This window comes from Notolabrus celidotus, chromosome 1, assembly GCF_009762535.1.
Source record: "Notolabrus celidotus isolate fNotCel1 chromosome 1, fNotCel1.pri, whole genome shotgun sequence".
NCBI lineage: Eukaryota > Metazoa > Chordata > Actinopteri > Labriformes > Labridae > Notolabrus > Notolabrus celidotus.
Genome location: NC_048272.1, coordinates 5,254,837 through 5,278,853, shown reverse-complemented (window position 1 = coordinate 5,278,853; position 24,017 = coordinate 5,254,837). Strand labels below are relative to the sequence as shown.

Genomic DNA, 24,017 nt, shown 5'->3' with positions numbered 1-24,017 from the left:
TGATACATTTAATGAGTCATCCCACTAGGGGGCAGCAGGGCCATAAACCTTTCAATAATGTTCCACTTAGAGGGACTTTACCTTCCTCATTAAATCCAAATCTGAGAAACGTATGCACACACACACATCGTTTAATGTGAAGAAACAGTGGTCCCACCATCATGAGATGTTCAAACTTATTTCTTCCTAACATCTTGGAGCTGTTCCATTTTTGCAGCACCCCTCCCCCATATTTTTATCCTGAGGTGAGAATGCAGTGTGCACATCTGGAGGTGATCCTGACTGCAAAGGAGTAGCCTGTGGGAAGGGGTTTGAGGTTAAAGATGCTCAGCACTCTGTATGTATATATCTTTGGCTGCCTTGAGGGTGTCATGTGATCCTGACTCCCAAATTATTCTGATTACAAACAGCTGGCAGGCTTTGGCTTTAACCAATCAGAGGTGAGGCTAGCTGTTACATCAGGTGGACAGAGTGAGGGGAATTAAAAATGAAATTAATTTATTTTTTATGAATTTAGTCAGAAATAATTATTATTAAAAAATTACAATGCTGTGTTAGATTCCCAACAATGGGTTTGAATTTTGTTAACATATTTATCCACTATCTGCTTTCTGTTTGTCTGTTTGTACATTGCATTGATTATTTTTGTGTAGGAGACAGTGTCATTGTGGCTCATGGTCAGCACAGGGCCAATCAGTGGAGCCCTAATTTCTCTTTTCTGAGAAGCATTCAAAGAAATCCTTTGTGTTCATGTGAAGGTCCTGGGTAAAGGAAAACTGAAGAGCCAAATGGAGACAGTCTGTGGGTGGTAATGTGTGTTTTTCTCTGCAGGACTGACACATAATGCTAAATGACTAACAGTTATTTTTGGCATTATTGAATTTTCAATTGTCAGACATGTCTTTAATTTTAGAGCTGATTCAACGTTGTGTAACTGAATTAGTCTGCAGGATGAAGTATTAATAGCAAAGTTAGGATAGTTACTGAAGAGAGTGTGGGAAGCAGATTAGAGACGACCTGATTGCTAAAGAATAGTGAATCATAAACGTGTATCAACAGTTTGGTAAGTAAATCTTCTAAACCAACAGGAAGATCAATTCAACTGCAAATCTCTAAACGCAGCAGTTTATTTGTCATGTATTTGAATTCCTTTTTTCTTTGAGCCTAAAATAACTGCACAGCTGACATCACGACAGTGCTGCTGACCAGTCTCTCTCTTTCTGACAGTTTAATAGTTACTGTTAACATGACACGAACAGCAGCAGATAGCCTCTTCCTAAAGGAATCGGATCGGACAGGCTATCCTTTTTATTATATATATATCTGATCCAGTCATTTTGGCTGTATCGGACCGATACTGAGACTGAGTAATGGATCTACACATCTCAAACATTAAGTTAACAGAGAACCCACTGGAGATACCATTTTAATGAATCACTACTGTAGGTTGGTGCTAGTTCACAAATATGTGTGAACTGACTTTTAAAGTGACATTTAAAATGTAGATAAAAAAAGATTTGGGGCAACAAAACACTTCAAACATTGTGTGATGCTTAAAATGCACCTGGAGGAACATATCCAAACTAAAAAGGTTAATTTGCAACATGTCAGTTACTTTACTGGGTATAAAAGGGCATTCCAGAGAGGCTCCCAGGAATGATGGGAAGAGGTTCACCACTCTGTGCGAGGTTGCTTGATAGCTGCACTTGATAGTTTAGCAATACCAAAATAATGTTGGTCAGCATAAAATTGCAAAGAATTAGTGTATTTTAGTGGACATCACCTACAGTTCATAATATAATTTAAAGATTCAGAAAATGGGGCGTCGTTGGCCTAGAGCAGTGATTTTCAACCACTGTGCCGTGGCACACTAGTGTGCCGTGGCAGATCGTCGGGTGTGCTGTGGGACATTATCAAATTTCACTTAATTATTCCCAAAAATATGCTATTCATATACTGCAAATAATTTGCCATTTAGTGTGTCTGTGCCTGCAGTGTAGTGTTTTAATGTATAAAATGTGCCTTGGCCAAAAAAAGGTTGAAAAACACTGGCCTAGAGGTCTAAGCATGTGCCCCATACACAGAGGCTATAGCCCTTGTCAAAGAGGTTGCGGGTTTGATTCAAGCCTCGACCATTTGCAGCATGTCCTCCCCCACTCTCTGCTCCCCATATTTCCTGTCTCTCTTCAGCTGTCCTATCGATTAAAGGCAAAAATTCCCCAAAATATAACCATAAAAAAAAAAAGATTCAGAGAATTTGGAGAAATCTCATGGCTGTCATCTTCGGGCCCTCAAGCTGCGCTGCATTTAAAACAGAAATGACTCTGTTGTGGAAATCATTGCATGGGCTCAAAAGCACTTCCAAAAACATTTTCTATGAACACAATCCATTGCTCCATATGCAACTGCAAGTTCAACCACATGTAAAGAGGAAACCATATATAAACATAAACCAGAAACAGTACCTACTTCTCTGGGCCCAAGCCAATTTAAGATGGACTGAAGTCAAGTGGAAAGTGTCCTGTGAACTGACAGATCTAAATTTGACTTTTAATTGTTTTTAGAAATCATGGATGCCCCATTCTCTGCTCCAAAGAGGAGAGGCGCCAACTTTTAGGCGCACAGTTCAAAAGCCAGCATCCGTGATAGTTTAAAGCAACATAAGTTGCCACCCAGACAATGTGTCTTGGTCTGCCTTCAGTCCCAACTTGTCGCCCATTGAGATCATTGATGCATAATTAAATGAGGGGACAAAGGAGGATCTGGACTGTGGAGCAGCTGGAACCCTATATCACGCAAAAATGGCTCATTTCACTTTAAAAACTCTGGAAACCAAGTTTTGTTATAAGAAGAGCTCATCTCAACTCCTTTGAAAAGTGTTGCATACATCAAATTTAAGAAGAATTTAAGGAGAATATTCATTTCACAAAACAACAAAAGTTTTGGGTTTCAACAATGGTTGAAACAATGGCATGCTGTTATTGCACTATTCTTAATTAAAACTATAGGGTTTAAATGTTTTGCAAACCATCAAAATCTGTTTTTACCAACATTTATCCAACCTTTGTAGAAATGTGATTGTGAGGTCTTCAACGCTGTGGCTAATATAGCAACAACTCAGTATTACTACTCCTTGATCATGACTACTTGAGGAGGAAAAAGGTAGGAATGGTGACTTTATCATGAGAAACAATTCACTAAATACTGAAATGTTGTGTTTCACTGGCTGTCAAAAAAAAAATCTTATGATTAGGTAATGAGTGATCAATACTAATGTCAAGTCGCTGATAGTAATAAATGTATCAGTATGTTACAATTTATTTTTATGGATTTGAATTGTGTATCTTAAGAAAAACTTCTGTGTTGCGTATTCCAGAGTTATAGACTTTCTTTGCAAGATTTTGAGAAGACATTTGATATTACTCTTAAATCTGTTTGGTATACTGTCAGCTCAGCTTGGCATAAAAAATAGAAACACAGAAAACAGCTCATGTTTTTCTGGAAGGTTTTATGCACCAAAAAAAAATTAATAATAATTTTTGCTAACAGAACTGCTAAGAATGCCATTTAGGCCATTTAGCCACTGTTTCTGACCTTTATACTACACAAGGCTAACTGGCTGCTGACCCCAGCTGCAGACATGAGTGGAACCTATCATTGAAAGGAAATATTAGAAACATTTACCACAAATATGGAGTTTTTCTCTTGAAGTTATCTAATGGTTTCCATTTGACATAACGGGGCATGGATTTTAAAAGGAATAGGGGTAAATAAACAACTAACAATGAAAGAATATCCAGCTGTTCAAGGTTTATGGTCCTCTTATTTTATAGTATGGCTCTCTGTGATACAAGGACCCTTGAGTAGTACAAAGCCATAACTAATGTTATTAGTAACACCCGTGTTTTTCCTACCACTGTAACGTCGGTCAAAATCTCGGCTGTAAAAAAGCTACATTATCTACCTCTGCTTGGGTTTATCCAATAAGGAATTTTCATGTAACTTTAAACATATCATACATATATCAATGAAAACATTTCCCTGGTAGAACAATAAAATAATAACCATGTTTCTTAAACTACTCTTGAAAGACCAGTGTAACATTAAACTAGTATAACATAAGAAAACAATCCTTTTTTGTATTTCTCTTTTCTGTTTGACTCACTAAGCTGTGGTTTTGTGTTCTCACTGAGCAGAGGTGGCCCTCGGCTCTGCCCTCCCCTCCATCAATCTCTGTCATAAATCTGTCAGGCAGAAAGAAAGGGAACTGCTGAATACAGATTTGTCAGCAATTAATCTAACCTCTATTACTAGACTTGGATATTGTGTTCTCTATACCAGAGAACAATAAGCCACTCTAACATGGAGCACTGCGCTTCATGTGTGTGTGTGTGGTGTGCAGTCATGTGTGTGTTTAAGACAAAGAGAGAGAGGGGGCTTCTATATGCGCAAACATCCAGTAAGCACCCTCATGTTGTGTTTTTCGTTTTTAACACAGGCTATATGAATGAATATCTAGATTTTCCACACTTCTACTTTTACTGTGGTGCTGCCATTATGAGTGAAGTGCCTTTTCACATTGAAGAAAATGCTGAATATTGGTTTGTCTCGTTGACATTCTGGTCTTGATAAAGAAAGACAAATAATGAGTAGCTGTGTGTGTACATGTGCACATATGTTTGTGGAATTTTTTTGCTCTATCCGATTCAATTTATAAGGAGGATTAGACACACCATCTGATAACCATGGGTATAAAAAGAAATAGCAAAACAAAGTAAACATTCAATAGCTCCAGGATTATTTTAATGTGTGGCCATTTTTTTTCTTTTTTCAGGCTGGTTTTATTCATTGTTAGTTTTCCTCTGATTGTCTCATGGATAGGATGGGAAAAACACAAAATATCGCCAAACTGTTACATTTGATAGAAGACCAGCCCTGTGCTGACACTGACATTGCCCGTGCGGGACAATACAAACATTTCCTGTTCTCTTCCCAAAGATTTCCTGTTCCTGTTTTGCCCTCCCTGTCCCTCTCTTCTCTCTTTTTATTTGCTGCCCTCTACATCTTACAATTCATCCCTCACATCACTTTGCATACATTGAAAAACCGTCTTTAATATGAAAATGAATATTGTGTTCAAGTTATGTAACTTAGTTCAACTACACTCCCCTTTTAGTCTGGACCTATTTCCGTGTTTAACCCCATTCCTTCTTTGTAAACACATAGACTCAAGCTATTATCATTACTGGGACAGTTCAGTGGAGCAACGGGCCGGTGCTCAGCTGCTTGAGACAGAATTAGAGAGGCAAACAGCTGAGCTTCTCTGGGGTGCTATCATGTGACCTATCCCACCCACAGGGCCAAAGGGACCCAGCTTAGAGTTTCCATGTCCAATTTCCAGCATAGCTGTTTTGTCTGTGTATGTATGTGTGGAAATACGTCTTCCTGTGTGCATTTCTGTTGTATCCAGTAGTTGAGTTTGAAAGTGGTTTTTCCTAAGGCTCAACCAGTAACCTTGTGCTCCAACCTGCTGATAGCCGCACCTTTCTATGTGACTGTCATTAGTGCAAAGTCTGCCCTTTTGTCCCTCTACTTGTCCCAGTGACCTGTTTAGGGCCGCGCGGCTGCATGTGGAGGCGTTCCTGACGTAACAAGAGACCACATCTGGGAGCTTCGACTTTGCAGTGAGAATGTATCAAACAGACTACCTTATCTGCTATGAAAAGAACAGCCCCCGCAGCACATTCAGGATTGTCTAGATGTATTGTTTCCTTGCCTGCGAAACAGCAGCCTGGCTTTTTTTTTCAGTGTTTGTCAGCAAAGCAGGTAAGGGAGAAAGAGCTGAGCGCTGCACACGCCATTACTCCTCTGAGTCACCTGATGAAAGGTCTTATAACAAGCCTCCACCTCCACTGCTATTACTGGCAGCTTTTACTTTTTAGTAATAGAGGGATTTTTGTCTATAAGGGCAAGACTGGATGTCACTGTGAGGCTGATTAAACAAGGAAGGTACTCCTTGTTTAACAAGTCCTTTACTAATACTCATTTTTATTGAAACTCTTCTAGTCATAGTCATGTCACTATGGTCTTACACGTTTCTATTCCAATAGAAAGATACATTTTATCTGTCAAAAATTCAAAATAAAATATAAAAAGCTTTTACAATGCCTGTTTGAGTCAGGACTATTGTGCATTTTACATTGAAACCATTTTTTCTGTTATGCCTAGTAACAGAAGCATAATAGATAAAATATTTTCAATGTAAAAGTTAGAGGCAGCATGACAGAACAGCGCTGTGTGTGTGTATGTAAAGCTTGAACCGATAATTTACATGTCATGCCTCTCAAGCATTGCAACGGCGGAACCCAAAGCAAAATCACAAACACTATTAGGTCACTAATATTATGTGTTACAGGGTTCAATGCAGAAGTAAAAGAAGGTGGAGTGATGGTGGCACTGCCGCAGAATCTCACAGTAAAAAGGGCTACTGAAACATGACCCACACATGTCAAACATGTGCTGGACTGTGTGTGTGTGTGTGTGTGTGTGTGTGTGTGTGTGTGTGTGTGTGTGTGTGGGTGTGTGTGTGTGTGTGTGTGTGTGTGTGTGTGTGTGTGTGTGTGTGTGTGTGTGTGTGTTTGATGGGACAGCCAAAGCAGAAGGAGTTTGTCCTGCAGGGACTTGAGTGTTTACAGCAGAGTAACATGAGGAGTTGACCAGCTTGTCCCGCCTACTCCCATAAGTCTAAATGCAGAACCACAGCTGTGTTTCTATGTATATGGAACTGGGGTTAGAGCAAAAACCAGTGGGACCAAAAAAAAAGAAGAGCCCCTGGAATGAAAATGATATAAAACCAGTGTGTGCATTTTGGGGGGATTTCTGATTTTGATTAACAACAGGTGAAGAAATTAACCTACTTCTTAGTCAAAGATCTGAGGCCAATGTGGAGGTCATTTGCTGCTGCCCATGCATGTGTGCAGGCTAGTATGTGTGTAAAGGGGGGATGGGGTACCACAGGAATTAGGTAATATTGACATGGTTGGTTCAACCCCACCCTCCTAACACTACTCAGATCAATGCAGCAGATCAATGGAAGTCATTGACAATAACTGAACTTCTCATGTGATCAGTGAAGAGGAAAATGTACAATTTTTCAGTAGCCTGAGCCCCAAATGCTGATTTATCACAATGAAGGTCTAAAATAAAAATGTAATAATAATGCTTTCATGCATTAAAACAACATCATGCACACGTGCACACATGCAGAAATTCATGCACACACAGCAGGGGGGAAACAGGCTCTTCTCTGACACGGCATGATTGGTCACTTTTTCCCTCTCTCTCTTCCTGCTGAAATAGTTTTAACAAAAGAGAGGGAGATGGAGGGGGAGGGGTGGCGTAGATGGGGGGAGGGGATGTATGTGCTGCTCTTGTTGTCACTGGTCGAAGGGAAAGCAAGAGAGGGGGGAGGGAGATGGGAGCTGGAGGGCGAGCGAGGGAGTGTAGGAGAGAAGGATAGGGTCCCAGTAGAGAGAACACACACACATCACGCATACGTATTTAGGCTGGCTCCTGTTGTACTTTTTTTTATTTTTTTGGAATGGTGGATTACTTTCCAAGTTAACCACTCATCAAGTAAATCCAGGTATGATCAGGTCAGTGAATCATTTACTCACTTGTTGAAATGGATTTCCTGTCTCTGTAATGCATTAATGGCAATGTTTCTACTGCTGCATGCACACTCCTGTCATTTTCGTTCCTTTCTTTTCTCTTATTGTGTTATCCTCTCTATGTTGTTTTTTTCTTGTGCTTCAGTTTTTGTAAGTGCTTCAGATTGTTTCCTCTTTATTATTCTGTAAGGCAGTCTCATTAGTTTGTCCTCTATATGTCAACCCAGGTTACTCACTCACCCTTATTTTCTGCACTCTCTCCTCATTTTGTCCTCATGTATAACATGTTAGACATGATTGTGTCCTTGCTCTGCAGAGGGTTCAAAGTTCCTCGTGCTGTTGTGGCGCTAGTTCATGTGAGCTTCAAAGAATTGGAAACTTGTCTCCACTGGACATGGGGTGTAGTGGTCAGAGTGTAGAAGACCCCTCTCTATTGAAGCATTTAGCATTCAAACTCTGCTGATTGGTCAGTCGCACATGTTCATGTGTACAAACACAAACGGACGACTGAAGAAAAATAAGTGAGAATAAGTCAACATTATTTGCCTCCTGTCAGTAATCTTAAATTGTTTTTATAAATATTTGATGTACCTAATTTTATACAACATCAAATCAAGCAAATCAGGATACCAGCTATACAAACACATACCAATTACTCAAAGCACATACTGGATCTAAATATGTTTAAGAATCTATGATTGTTTCTGTGTGAATCAATCAACATAGACAGCAACTTTCTCTCTTCTTCATGTCTTTTGACTCCGGCAATGTGTGCTCTTCAGGTGGCAGCGTGCTGGAGTGGTGTCGAACTGTGAAATGAACCATGGAGGGGTGCAGGCCAGTAACTAGCCAAGCCAGCAGCCTCAGGAGAAGCAGAAGCCCAGGGCAGCCCCACAGCATGCAGCTGGGCCCTCACTAGCACCCAGTGGACCCAGTCCTCTTATCTTCACCTGGGGGCCAGGGCTGCAGAATGCTCAGTCCTGTCACCCCTTACAGTAAGTCCCTAATATTATTATATGTGAATACGTGGCCACTTTGTGTTTATTTTTCTGTTCCACCTTGTTGTTATGTCCGGAAATCATCTCATCTAGGCTAGTTTGGGGCAGCAAGGAGCTAAGGGAGTCTCAGAGAAGTCATTTTGAGGGAGCAGATATGCTAATGGATTTAACAGCCGAGTCTTCTTGTGCTTTGCATTGAGGAATTTCACAGAAAGTATTCAGTCTGGTTTTGTTTTCAAACCCTGCATGTGAGTTTAGAAACAATTTGTTTCCACAGAGGGCAGTCAGCTCATAAATGTCGGACTTGTCTGCATGCTCAGAGTGAAGACTCTATTAGGAGTGAAACATGTTGATATGAACTTTGTAAGCAACCAGCACCATCATTATGATACTCTGGATATTGCTCTATCCTTATTTAAGGTGAAAACAACTTGTGTTTCAGTATTGAAGTGTTAATTTCTATGAGTGCTAATTTCAACTAGCACGGTTTAGATTAAACCTCTGCTGCTGACGTTCTGTCTCCAGTTTTTCCAGAGTTGACAGATGTATATTTTAACGTGCAACATTCAATTGCAAAGGAAAGAAAAAAATCACATAAATCTTGGTGACACAATATAGTCCTTGCATGCATATGTGCTAATCATGAAAGGTCTCTATCCAAGCTAATGAATTTGCTTTTATTGATTAATTGGAGTATTGGGATATTGATCGAACCAAGCTTTAACAGGATTACAACGCTAACCTGATTGGAATAATTCAACAGGGATGTACATGACAGTTTTTGAGCTCTAAAAAGCTGCACAGACAGTCAGAGACAAACAGGGAGAAGCAGACAAACTCAAGAGATGGGGGGGAAGCAGAAGCTTTAGTAACATAAGAATGTCACATTCCTGCCTCAAAAAAACCTCCCACTGTCACGTCTTCCCACAGAAACTTTCACTAAATGCCATTTTTTATGCAGTCATATTTTACTACTACTACAATCTCACTATTTTTGGGGGAAATGTTCAAACAGTCAAAGATAATTTAAAAACCAACTACACCTCGTTATAAGCTCTTTCTGTAATGATGATAGTGTGACATAAAGAGAGTAATGGACAGTTTTGGCCCCTGCTAGCTACCAGGCTGAAAAGACACTGTGAATGAAAGCCGGATCGTTAGTAACCTGGTGTCAAGAGCTTCTCATTAGTCTGGCTATAGGACAAATAAACATTGCTCCTTGCCTCTACACACACACACACACACATTGTTTCTCCATAGTCATCATGAAAGCTTGTTAAGCAAACGCGAGCGCACGTTAGCTCCTCATTAGGTGTTGTAGTAAAGACATGTGCCGCTGGTGGTAAAATGAGCAGAGACACAGAAAGAGCAAAGTGAAGGGCAGATGGAGGGGACACGACGAGGGACTGGTCAGCTGCAGCCGGATATATGAGTGGACACAATAAGCAAAGAGGGGCCTGCCACATGTGTGTGTGCTTGAGCTAAAGGAGTGGGGGAGGGGAAAACTGACCACACAAGCTTGGACACATGGTCCTGTCTTTACTCCAACCCTCAAGGAGGCTAAAGGAAGGAAGGAGTGGAAGAAAAAACAGTGTGAAAAATAAAAATGAAATGTGAGGACAAGAAGAATCAAATTTGTAAAGAGGGAACTAGTTGTTTATCAGATAAATCTGTGTGATTGGGTGTGTTTACTATCATGAAAAGACACATTTTGGCTTAAATTAACATGGTTTTAAGGTACAAATGACTTGAGGGTTAAAAATGTGTAAAACCTGAATCAGATATGGTACAGTAGTTGAATTGCTGTTGGCAGTGTGGCCTTGTGGACTGTGCAGGCCTGGAGAAAAGGGGGAAGGGGAAAGAGGGAGGGTTTTCTCCTAAGCAGATTCTCCTTCACACTGGCTTTATGCTTGATGTTTTGGACTATGGCCAATGCTTACATAACAATCTAACCCTCATTTACACTGGACTGAGATAGCAGGAAAGGTGTGCGCGTAGTTCATTGTCCATCCAATGCTTCACACATGCATATCCCCTTTCTCCTTTGATGAGTGCTTTATTGATCTTACAAGCTGGAGTGTGAATTAGCTCTAACTAATACAAATCACCCAATAATGTCCAAACAGCTGATAGGGTCATTTATCAGCACTGTAAGTAAGCATGTTTTCTCTCTCTGCTTGGTTTAGCCGGGGAGTGGTAGTATGTTGTGCGTATGGAGAGGATATGTGCTTTGTAAATAGATCTCAGGTTAGATTCTTGGCATTCCAGCAGCCTGACTCATCTGATAGATCTTCTGCCTGCTGGCCAGCTGAGGCTAAATGCTGCGCTGAAAGAAAAGTATAAGAGTGTTTGAGCATTGGATTGAGCATTTTGGTGTGTTTCTGAGTCTCAGTCTATCTTCAGGAAATGTAAGTCTTTGTCTATTGTGAGAGGTCTTTAAGCACAGAGGACCTTTCAGCAGCAGAGGTGTGATTTTTGACTCCACTCCCCGTCTAGCTAGCCAACTGCACGGCAAGCAAACCACCTCTGATACTCCACAACCCCCAAATCCCATTCCAGTTAGCCCCTTCCCCCACTACTACTTTCATCCAATTAACCCCTAATTACTTATACTGACCATGCAGTGGACCATGAGTCAAACTACCCTCCACTGGGACAGAAAGCATTCATGACTTGCATTTTCCTTAATGGACAAAATCGTTTGGTGAATAAAAAGAGCTTGTCCTGACCAAGCGGCAACCTCCGGTCTCAAACCATGAAGCCCATGCAGAAGTGTTATAAACTGCAATTCATTCAGAATCGCAGAGAACGCTTGAGGATGGCTGCAGAAACACCAGAAACCACATAGACACCAATTTAAAAAAGACAATCTTTGCAGCATTAATAAACATGTTTACAGCTTGGTTCAAAAAACGGCTTGGCTATACGTAGCTAATTTCTCTATCGGCACATGGGAGGGGGGGGATTTTTTCTCAAGTGACAGTTCAGAAGATATTAAGATTACGAGTTTTTGCCCAAATAAGGACATGACTGACTTGACTCCCGGACGGGAACAAATAGCTGTTGGCTAGGAGGCTCAAACTCCGCCCCTTTACGTCACACTCTGGCTGGTTGAGTTCCGCATTTCCAATATGGCTGCCACCGTTGATTGGCTTCAAAACAGCGCTCAGGAACACATGGGTGACGTCACGGATACTACGTCCATTATTTATACAGTCTATGGTCCTGACAGCACCCTGTAAGAGGTGTAATTTCCCAGAGCACTGACAAGAAAGGTGAGGGCTTGTTGAACATGTTGATAACTTGGATCATATTGAAGGTCTTCTTCCCTTTTATTCTCATCTGTGTATTCCTTCTCACTCTCACCTTCAAACTGCAGAAACAACCAAATATGTGTTGTATTGATATCAAATCAAAAATAGAAATAATTATGACGAGTCCTCTCCCTCCTCCATAAAAAGAGGCCCCACCCAGACTTATCCAAATAGAGTACTTCCAGTAGAGGAAAAAGTGTCTCACACATGCAATGTACAAAAGATGGAAACAGTCTCAGTGACCTCACCCATTGGTATCTGAAGAGGAGTTATGAAGCTGAACAATGGTGGTTGTCATATTGGAAATGCTGACTCAACCGAACCTTCTGCAAACCAAGACACAAGCACAGAAGTGGAGTGTAGGCAGGCCTTTGGCCAACTGGCAAACAGTATATCAGTCAAGTCAACTGTACCCCAAAGTATGACTGGGGTCTCCTCGGAGCTAGCCTCAAGTGGTTACAGAGTGAACTACAGTGTTTTTCTGCATCAGCTTAATCTCTCTTGAGGGAGGTTGTCGCTTGGTCTCAAAGTCTTCTGCTATGTATGAAAGAAAATGTTTGGGCCATAGACTGTATAAAATATGGAAGTAGTATCCGTGACGTCACCCATCTGTTTCTGAAGCACTGTTTTGAGGCCAATCGTCGACGGCAGCCATATTGCTGCTGTCAAGCCAGTGTGACCTTAAAAAGGCGGGCTTTGAGCTTCCTAGCCAACAGCTACAGTGTTCCCGCCTGTCAATCAAGTCAACTGTGTCTCTCATTGTAAGACTCGTAATCTCAATATCTTCGAAATCGCCGCGTTATAAAAAAAATTCACCCCCCTTACAGTGTGAGCTGATCGAGAAATGAGCTATCCAGACTATCCAGACTACACTCGTCTTTTGTACCAGGCTGTAAACATGTTTATTTCTGCTGTAAAGATCGTCTTTTTCCCATTCATGTGTATGTGACTTCCGGTACTTCCAGAGCCAGCCTCAAGTGGATCCTCGATGAACTGCAGTTTTTAGCACTTCCGCTTTGGACTCATATTTTTAGACCGGAGGTTGCCGCTTGGTCTGGGCAAAGTTTAGGCCCAACTCCTGGAGCAGTGCAGAGTTTAAATGTGAAAGTGCTTTATTTGATTGTGTTGAAACAAAATCTTAAACACAAATAGGTCAATTGTAACTTTGAGTTTTCAAAGCCAATAGCTTTACTGTGGTTGACCGCAATGTTTCTTTTGGTTACCAATGTAGTCACATTACTCCTTACCAGCATTGCTACCAATTTATGCAAAGAAATAAAAGAGTGAGTTATATGACTGTGTTGACAACTGAGTTTAGTATACTGCTTTAAATGGCCACATCCCAGTTGCCTGACATATGTCCTTTTTTTGCAACCAACCAAAGTTCTTCATAGGGCTGAAACAATTTTTTGAATAACTCAAGTAACTTGATGACTAAAAAGCCACAAGGCTTTCAATGCTGGTAGTTCCATGTCATATGCCTGTAGTTCTGAGGCATATGACAATAGTTCAGCAGATAAACTGCAAACCTGCATGATTACATGCAGTTAAACATCTCTATCAATCATAACCAAGCCAGTAAAAACAGCTAACTTTGTGTTGATAGCAATTGGTCATCCATCTAAAGTAGTTCTTGGAAAGGGAGTGTTTCCATGATGTTGGTATGCAGTGTATCCACTGTCAATTACTCTGGCTGGCAACTGAGGCTAGGCTAATAGGCAAGCTTACGACTGAGGGGACTGGCACATTGGTCTAGCAACCAGTGACATGCTGCAGAAACACTAGCAGCAGTAGTACATGTCGAGTCCACTTTGTGACGTGTTGTAGGCCATTTTTCACTCTTGCTATCACTCTGTCGGTCAGTATGTGTGACATGTGGCATGTAGGTGAAAGTAAAAACCAGGCACTTCACTGCACTGTTGTGAACGTAGGGTCTATTGACATGTCTCACACTCTGAACAGTTGGAGACATTTAGCCAACAGAATTTTAAACTACTTGTGATTCAGGAAAATATAGAAACAGTGTAGTTACTGCTGACACAAAAGGACTGGTCTGATATGGCCTCACTTCATGGTCTCATCCTTGAGATCTTGGCATTAATCTGGTGTATTCAGAATTCAAGCTACTGCTGGACAAAGAGGAAACACTGGTGCGGGTCATCAGTGAGAAAATCACATTGATTAAAGGAGGCTGTCGTAGCACCAAGCCGGCTTAGTACTCATCTTTGTCTCGTGGTAAGCCCAGCATGGCCAAGAATGGATGGAGGTTTCCAAGACCCAAGCCAACATGAGGTGCTAGATTAGGTTTAGGGGCTCCCCCGATCATCCCTGCACATGCTTAAAACCTGCTCCCTGATATTCCCTCTCAAACACAGATGTCTGATGCAATGGCGCTGATGAACAATAAGAGGTTTAATTTGGTGCTGAAATCCACATTATCTAGGAAATCGAAAAAAAACAGTTTTCCCAAGCTGTATTTTATCAAAATGTCTCAAAAGGCAGACCATTCAATGCCTGGGCTGATCTCAGTAACTGAACCAATTTGTCAGGAATTTATTTCTGGTGATTTTTAGCAATACTTACCAGCATTCTTTACTATTCTAAGGCACACTAATATATTGTCAACTCTTAACCTGTTGTCTCTTGGGTTATAAGTTGCCTTTTTAATGATCTTACCATACAAATTAAGTCAAAAATGATCTCTGTTAAATTATTGGAATTTGAATATTATAGGGAGAAGCCTATCGCTCCATCCAAAGAAGGTGAAATATATTTTTTTTACCTTGATGAAAATGATGTGAACTTAACTGAATGCACAACATTGGTCATCTGACAATGCAAAAAGGTATATTCCTTCCTGTAGACATGAAATACAGCTGCAAAAAGTTATGTCATGAATAAGGGAACATGGGTTATGGCTCATCACCAAGGAGTAAACTATTCATCTAAGTTTCAAGCTTACTGCAAGGATAAGGAGTTAAGCTTAACAGAGGTTTTGTGTCTTTAATTCTAGTCCATGACTGTCAGATTGTCACCAAGCTCTGACACTCATATAAGCCATCTGTGATCTAATCCTTCATTAGTCTAGTTTCCACAGTCTGGCAGTTAACCAATCCCAACCATCTATGGCTCGTCAATCGTCTGATCTCAGACTGGTCCTTGTTTTCGCTCCATTTTTCACATTCCTCCGCTAAATTCTTTTGGGGATTCAAAACACAGCAGAATATAGTGGTGAACTATGTCTTGGATAAATTGAAGACCATTAGGTGAGGAGAGGGCAAGAGTAGTGGATTAAAAAGCAGCCAACGAATGGCTTGTGCCTGCAATCAAAATGACCTGTGAGTAAAACTGAAGATCCCTATATGTGTGTTTGTGATGTCTGATGCCTAGATATGAATCAGGGAAGATGATGCCAAGCTGATACCAAAAAAAATCTTAAATGGAACATGGCTATTTTTCATGGAACTTGTGATCACTTGTCCATTTCCTGAAACTGAGGAAACCATTTAATTTCTCCTTTCTCAGCAAACCCCTGGCAACAGGTTTAGTTTTTCACAGATAGGGACTTTTACAGTTTGGTCCATATCATATCTTTTCCCCCAATAACAGTAGAACACTGCTTGAAATTAACTAAATGTTTTGTACACCAAAATGTTAATGTTGATTATCAACAAGCAGCTTCATATCAGAAAATAGCTTTTTAGCACTACGAGTTAGATACTGAATCATGATGCATCACATGAGGCAATCTCTATTAAAAAAATATTGATAAATACATAATCATAAAGCATGTGACATGAAATTTGGCATCAGAAGCATCCTGGTTTTCAATAATAGTTTGAATGTAATTTATGGGTGTTTTAGTGGGCCTTGGATTCATACAGAAAAATGTTATCTATAATGCAATCTTTGTACCCGTTGGCTTTTATGTGAAGATAATTTCGCTGTATTAATCTCTAAAACAGTGATTTGCATGCAAGTGCAGATCACTCCCCCTTCTTGGACATTTCTTCTTAACTACAACTTCAATGTTGCTGTTGAAGTTGCTATAAAAATTGTAATTAATGACAACAAATGAATTGGCTCTTGGCTCAATGTCCTTTATTATTGGTAGCATATGGGTTCTGTGGCTGCAAATAATTGTTCCTGGACTATTCTCTTTCTTTCTTTCTTTCTTCTGTGGCATAGACAGATGGGAAATGTGCCCATTCACATCAGTATCTTCAGACAAAAGAGGATAAGCAAACCTTTTAAAGACATTGAGATGATTTATTTCAAGTGAATTTTTATTTTATTTCTTTAAGCTTTTAGGCCAGACTTTGATGCTTCAAGATCAATACAACTGACCCAAACCATTTAATCTGTGATGATGAATGTTACTAACATTTTCTTATGCTAGGTACTGTAGGTAGGGGCCTTATCCGAGCCCAAATGTTAGCCCAGGCCTGTGCACAGTTCAAGAATTTTCACCCAACTTTGATCTCAAATTTTAGCCGTAAATAAAATAAATTATCATTCACCAATCTGAATTAGGTATTTCCTTAATACAGTTAGTTGAATTCTAACAAGGATTACCCCAATTATCTCACTTAAATGATGCATCTCTGCTAATGAGGATAAGTGTCCTTTTTCCATTATTTTCGCAATGTGGTATTCATATTTTTGTGCTAGTACTGTGTACAACAACTAGTCAGAATTCCCGGGAGCGGAGTACTTGAATCAAGAGTACCCAAGTACTCTAGAGTACTGCAATCCCTGGATTAGATGAGTGGGATTATTGGGCTGAAGGATCATTCAATTTAGGGATCAACATGTGGACTGTGTGAGACCCATCTGGTGGTCCTAGTCGACATGTGACACAACTAGGCTTGGTCTACATGTGAAACATTTTAGATGAGATATAGAAGTGATTGTACTTAACTATCAACTGCGGCAACAATTGTGTGTTGGTGTGTTCTTTTTTCAAACTTTTCATTTAAAATATTTTAAACAAATTCTTCAAACTCCTCCCCTCCCGCCATAAGAACAGTTTCTTCCCCCAGGCTGTCACTCTGATGAACACTAAACCATAACAGTGTCATACCTGTCAGATAAATACTCTCTGTAAATATACATGTAAATATACAATGCAACAATTCTCCAAGCAGAATTCCATATTTCTATTTTTTGTATTATTTAACTACTATTTTTTTAGTGTAAATACTACCTCTGCTACTCACCACTGCACTTTATCATATTATTTTAGCCTGTACATATCAGTCATGCCTATTTGTTGTTCTTTTGTATTTATAGCTGATGTTTTAATATTATGTTTATTTCATTTTTATTTATAGGTCCTATTCTTATGCCTTGTACAAAGAGAGCACAGTTTACCTAAGTCAAATTCCTTGTGTGTTGAAGCATACCTGGCCAATAAAACTGACTCTGATTCTGATTCTGATTCTGATCAAGCCTGATGCTCTGAAAAATGTAATTAAAAGTGGCCTGGAAAGCGCAAAGACAAAATGTGGGCAGACAGCACATTTATTAGAAAATCCAGGTTTTGGGTGAATTATTTTTTTAAAATAACCAATGATCAAAACATTTGCTGATGATTTATTAATAACTTTGAATTACATATAATTTTGTTTAATAGAAATATTCTACTCTTTTGACTTGTTTTTAGACAAGCATGTGATAAGTAAAAGGAATTACAGGCAGATTATCAAAGACAATCATCAATAGTATATTGCATTATCTGCTAAACTTGAGGAACTTGATTATCATCAGAACGGATCCAGAGCATACATTAAAGAAAGTATTCATGCTCACTGATTTCTAGAGAATATATCCACACAGCTTGCAATTTGTTGTGATCTGATACCAAATGATTGATTACTTGGTCAAACACATGTTATGTTTCACATAGGTCCACCTCTGTTTATATAATTGAGTTGGTGGCTTCTTCCTCTGTCCACTGCTGTTGTAGGGAAGCCCCTCTGGCCCAGGCTTGGGGTCGGGACAGTTTAATAATACTCTGAAATGCCTGGAATGTCAGCCTAATGCCTGTTCAAAAGGACAAGGCCTGCAAAAGCCAATCAAAGCCCACGACCACTAAACCAGAGGATTACTTTGTTTATGTAAATGTACATGGCACATGGAAACCAGCCTTTCTTGAACACTCAGTCAACATATACACTTGATACAGTGTGCATAGATGTTCTGGATAAGGTCTCTATGTTACACAAGTAAAACTACTGATCATCCCCTACATGCTAACCCCTTATCCCTCCGTCCACCAGACCCCTGAGGTTTGGGCCGAATTAGATCACACGCTCGGTGGGGGTGGCTTTGTGGACTGAGAGTCACTGAAGAGACAACAATGGCCCCAATGTGGGGGGAGCAAAGGCAGAGGGCAGTGTGCAGGCTGATAGAGGCTTATCACCGTGGAGACCGGGCTGGAGGCTATGTTGCCAGCTTCACATAAAGATTAAAACAGTTGTCCCCTGCTTGGATGAGACTGTGTAGAATAGCACAGGCTAAGTACTGACATGTTTCTGGAAAAGGGTCAGTTAGCCAAGGCGATTATGAGGGCAGGTACTCCTAAAAGGTCGGAATCTTTGCTTGCCATCGTGATTTAGGAGAAAGAATTCCTTCAATTTAGTACCCCTTGTTATCTCCCCCCAAATAATTCTGTAAATATGTATAACTAATTGAAAACACTTGAGATATGATTTCATAGTTGTTCAATTCCTACTCTGTTCTTGTTTCTCGCAGGTCTGTTGAAGATGCACTGGTCTCCGGAGCACGCAGCCCCCTTATCTCAGTGGCCTGAGCAGCACCTAGATGTCACCTCTACCACCTCGCCGCCATCTTCCCACAAACATGATCCCTATTCTACAGCTGCTCGCCGCGGCTATGCCCCTGCAGGTTATCCATGGGCTAGTGATGACATATCAGCCCTTACTGCTTCGTCTTTGCTCAAACGCTATGCTGAGAAGTACTCAGGCTTGGAGTTGTCCTATGATCGCCCAGCTACAGGGGTCTACTCAGAGCCTGGGTCTTTCCTGAAAACTGAATCTGAGCCCTGGGCTCTGGGTCAGAGTATGGAGTGTTACCCTGGACTGGAGGCATTAACAGGCACCAAAGTAGGCACAGCATCTGTGGGCATCCCAGCCACAGGAAGTGTGACAGTTGTGAGCAGTAACTTGGCAACTGAGTCAGGCTACAGTGGCGCTGGCTCTTGCAGTACCCCGTCATCTCAGGAATACCCTCCTGCCTACAACACCACTTACTTGTCCTCAGGATATTGCCCTCAGCCAAGTGGAGCACTTCCCCCTGCCCCTCTGCACTCTTTGCAGGCTGCACCCACTCTAGTGCCCAGCTACAGCGCCAGCACTCCTGTCTACAACTACCCTCCAGGTTGCTATCCCCAAGCCAGCCTATCCTCTGGATACAGCCACCCCAGTGCCTCCTATCTGCCCTCTGGGATTAGTGCACCCACTCCTCTGGCCCCTAGGCCTACCATGGTGGGGGGCAGCTATAGCTACCCATCACACAGCCTTGGAGGGGTGTCTGAAGCTGGGTTGCCAATGAAACGCAAGGCCTTTGAGATGGCAGAAGAAGGACAGGAGGGAGCAGAGGTGGAAGGATCACGCTACAGAAAGTATGGCAACGGCCATGGAAACAGTCATAGCAAAGGCCACGGCAACGGGAATGGCAATGGCTTTGATACAAGCAGCTCTGCCTCAGATTCACAGTCCTACAAATCTGGAAAGCCCCTGATGTCACCCCCTTATGGGAGTGCAAGGGATTACAGCCCTCCATCAGGCCTAGCAGGAGAAAGTGTGTCCGGGGATCACAACTTTCCTCAGCAACAGAGAATGCCAATGAAGATACCTGCGACGCATACACGATCTGAGGACCCCAGTGGAGGCCGTTGACATCTCTGACCAGCATAAGTGAGAATTCTCTCACTCTCGAAACCAACCAGGGTTCTTAATCAAGATGAACTTGTTGGAATAAATATGGATTTGCAAACGCAAGGATTCATTTTACTAGCAAACACAAGTGGGCACAAAACAGTTTTTCTTGTGCATTCTTTACATTTTCATAATTCATGTTTTCCCAAAGATTCACAGGAGTATTACGCCCTGTAAAGTTGAGGTAAATCTTAGGGGCGTGGTTAAGGCATTCTGTACACAGATGGCATTAACGTAGTTTGAATGGATAAATGCCAGTTTCTCTCAGGATCCTATTTATTTCCTTTCTGCTACTGGGGCAGCAGCACTGCAACATTGCTGTCTCAGAGGTTGGTGTAATTATTTGTGGCCAATATGTTTGTTAAAGGCCTTTGACTGCAATATGTTCAAAATCACCACAAAAATCATTACTGACCAAAAAGTAAAGAGAGCAATAACTGACATGTTGAGATAGCCAGTACTTCAGCACAATCACTTCTACTTTACACAGCTAATTCCAAGGCTTGGTGCGCCACTTTGAGAATGAAGCATTTCCTACTTAGCCAACACTTTCCCCCTGCCTTTACAACTACTTTGTATTTAGTTTCTTTATCCCCTTTGATTCATGTTCTTAATCTTATTCTATCCTGGTGCTTTGCTTCTTGTTCTCAACTATTTTTCTGAACAAGATTCATATCTGAACAACTTTTTTGCCCAGTTTACACATACCAAGCTGCTAATCAAATCAAAGACAACATAACATCCATTAAGCCGCCCTTTAAAATGTTTTGATGTATGGAAAGAGTGAGAAATTGTCTACATTTTTTGCTCGTTCAACAATGTTATAGAAGTAGTTCAAAATGTGTTGTTTACATAGACTTCTGCTGATCTTAACTCAAGGAATGCTTTCTGAAAAAAATGCAAAAGTCCAGGTCCAGCTTATGCCTTGTCTTTTCTAATCAACATGTTGGAATAAATTGTAACAACAAACATCTATGAAACAACCAAAAACAAAGGAAACATATGCTTTAGTCTGCATACTGATAATACTCACTCAAAGCAAATGACTGCATTAGCAAGATTGTTACCGCTGTTGGATGCACAACACAGACCGTGTGGCAAGCAGGTTGCAGTAGAGGATGAAGTTTATGGAGACGTGCTTCCTTGTCTGATAGGGTTTTCTTGTTTTTTTTTATATGCATTCTCTTTGCTTTTGCCTCTAAAAGTGAGATAAATAGTTGTGTTATTGAATACTCAGGAAGAATATCGTTACCTCAGAATGATAAAAACGAATGTATGTTATTACCTTAGGGTGTTTGTGGGGAGCTTTATGGAGCAAGATGAAAATGGAGACATGGCTTTATTAAGAGCAAAACATACTCTGAACACTGCAGGGAAACAATGAACTTACAAGGCCTTTATACTAATAGTCTACACACACATACACAAACATGTACACTTGCAAACAAGCACACACATACAGACACCATTCACACTGCTTCTTAGCTCTGGGGAGTTAAACTTGAGGTTTTTGTACTAAGGCCTGAAATGTTGAATGTAATTCAGATATTTTTTTTAAAAGGACAATACATGCCATAATGTACATCAATGATGTTTTTCGATATATGAAACATATTTTCTTCATGTATAGGTGTAACTCTCTTATAGGTTTTGGTGGACAAAATGAATGACATGTTATGTGTTAGTGTAGTTAGTGGGGGAGCGGTTTTGTGGACAAAATGTCAAACAAAGCACTCCTGACAAACAACTTTTGACATATCAAAATGTACACAAACTACAGTTTATGCTCTAAAGTAGGTTTGTTTATTGAATGTCTTAACAGTGTCCTACTCCCATTTTCCATATCAGTATTTTAATTCCACCCGGCAGTGTCACCTGTTATCAGCTTGAATTTAGCCCCAACATGACTTGATATCATGAAGAAGGAAGACGTTCAACACTGAACAAGTATGTGCACTGTCACAAATATATGTATGGTTATGACTCTAAACTTCTAACTGAGTTGTAGATTTGTTGCTCTTCTATGCCATACCGTCATAAGTTGTGCCATACAAATTAACTTTGCAAAAAATGCCCATTGGCAACCAAAACTACAAAAAACTTTTGTCTAGAATCTTGCCCAAAGAGCAGATCCCCTTTAGAGTTAGACTAAAATGAAGCTTTGGATTTAGTCTGAAATGCTATGTGATTTGAAATTATATTAATGCCTCTTTTGGAAAAATTAGCCCATTCATACAATTAAAGAATGTGGTTGAGTGTGGAAAAAAAATATCCTTTAAAAAAATGCTTAAGAACAAATACAGATTATTAAACTGGAGTTAAAAAAGTAACAATGTATTCTTACCCCCAGATTTTAAAAATATTTAAGCGCTTAGTTTCAACAATTGAATGCTCTTCAATGCCGCACAAAGATGTGCTCTACATTAACCCAGATATTTTGCATCACAGGATATTATTTGGTATTTTTTGATGTTACTCTTAATCATTGAAAGTGGAGTTGAATTTTGTCCAACAGATGGAAAATGGAATTTCAGTGTTATCTTTGTCCTTTGGTTGTACTTTTCTTTTCTCGTGTACATTCTCTGTAACCATTTCTACCTCATTTTGAAGATTCTGTACATGGAAATATTTATTTCATGTCAATTCATGCCGGTTTATGGAGCAGTGTTTCTATTTCTTGAACTGCTATAGTCTACCTCACTAAAGGTTGTTGTGTCATGGAAATGAAGATATCACCAAAAAGCAAAACCTGACTTTGTGTTTTTGTGTTTGAAGTTCAAAAAGGTTGTACTGAAAACGTGTCTTGATCATTTACATTCACAAATTATACTTTGACAAGAACCTAACATTTGCTCCCTTTTCAATGTTTTCTCCTTATTAACATAACGTCCAACTTCAGGTGTGGTTGCATCACAGTTGGTATTGACATTTTGCTTGCTACCTGTTTGAGGAAAAGCAATAACTCAAGCAAGGACAATGTGATTCAGAAGAACTTTTTCTCCAAATAATTTAGTAGTAATGTACTTGTCAAATGACCTAAATCTTAATTTCTTGTTTGGTTTGTAAATTCTGTTGATTTAATAGTTTTATCCAAAGGGATACAAGTGGTTAGAAACCTTAGGGCCTTTTATGGCTTCAATGATATCTTAAGATGCTCAAGAAAGCATAGGTGGAAAAAAAAGACAAGAAGAATAAAGACAATCCTGACCGTCGTCCATTAGGTATCAATCTCTCCACAATTTCATTTTCAGAAGAGGGTAGGACATATGTTGGGGTGTGACAGATGTCTGTAACTTTCATGCTTCCATCCAGACTGAACCTGACCTTGCTGCAACATTGAAATATTTCACAGCCAAAACCTGTTGGCCCAAACCCATTTAAAGCAAACTCGTCTTAAACTATAATGGTTATTACATCTTGTGTCACTGCATGTGAAAAAAAACAACATATTCTTGACACAGCATAACACCATCCTAATCAAAACATTTCACCAAGCATCTATTGACCTCAACTTAGCATCCTCATAGACCAGGGTTTAGTTCTCTTTCTGAACGAGCTCAGCACTGCTCAGTTTCATCAATTACAGATGGTTAACCCTGAGGTAAAACTCAAACTGTGATAACAGTGTGAGTGGAATAATACAGCACTATAATACACAAGCTGAATTCAGTGCTACATATAGTGTTAAATTACACAGTAAAGGATCAAACGGTAACCATGTTAAATTTGAAAAGGTAATCATTAGATGTCATTTATTTGACCTGTGAAATGTGTTATTGCTGACTGTACAAGAATGCAGTGTCTATGCCTGTTCAAAATAAAAATGTCTCACACCAACAGCAGCTGCAGCAGCCGAACAAGTACTTGACACCAATGTAACAGTGACACCTACAGGTTGAGAAGAACCTCATTATACAAAAAATAAATAAAAAAGAAGCAGATGTTTTAATGAAAGTAAATTTAAACACCTAGGCATACATCTAGAGATGTAATGATAGAGTACTACAACACCTTTTAGACTGTCAGCAAAGATGCCAGTTGAAACATGAAAAAGCAAAGGAAATGCAAAGATTA

General features: G+C 40.1%; 1 protein-coding gene and 1 long non-coding RNA gene across 3 annotated transcripts in view; one reads left to right on the top strand and one right to left on the bottom strand.

The window, feature by feature from the left end:
* LOC117819189 overlaps positions 1-24,017 on the bottom strand; it is a 44,450-nt gene that overhangs the window by 19,007 nt on the left and 1,426 nt on the right. The gene's annotated exons all lie outside the window — the stretch shown is intronic.
* Positions 7,626-22,740, top strand: si:dkey-195m11.8 (fidgetin). The gene is made up of 3 exons (XM_034692428.1): positions 7,626-7,655; positions 8,453-8,665; positions 18,739-22,740. Exons 2-3 carry the CDS (start codon positions 8,641-8,643, stop codon positions 19,902-19,904), a joined length of 1,191 nt encoding a protein of 396 aa, XP_034548319.1. The 5' UTR covers positions 7,626-7,655; positions 8,453-8,640; the 3' UTR covers positions 19,905-22,740.

Bases quoted from the DNA above. Each gene is read 5' to 3' on its own strand.
- si:dkey-195m11.8 (XM_034692428.1), top strand. From the start codon at position 8,641: ATGCTCAGTCCTGTCACCCCTTACA. The intron at 8,666-18,738 runs GTAAGTCCCTAA...TGTTTCTCGCAG, and splicing joins CAGTCCTGTCACCCCTTACA to GTCTGTTGAAGATGCACTGG.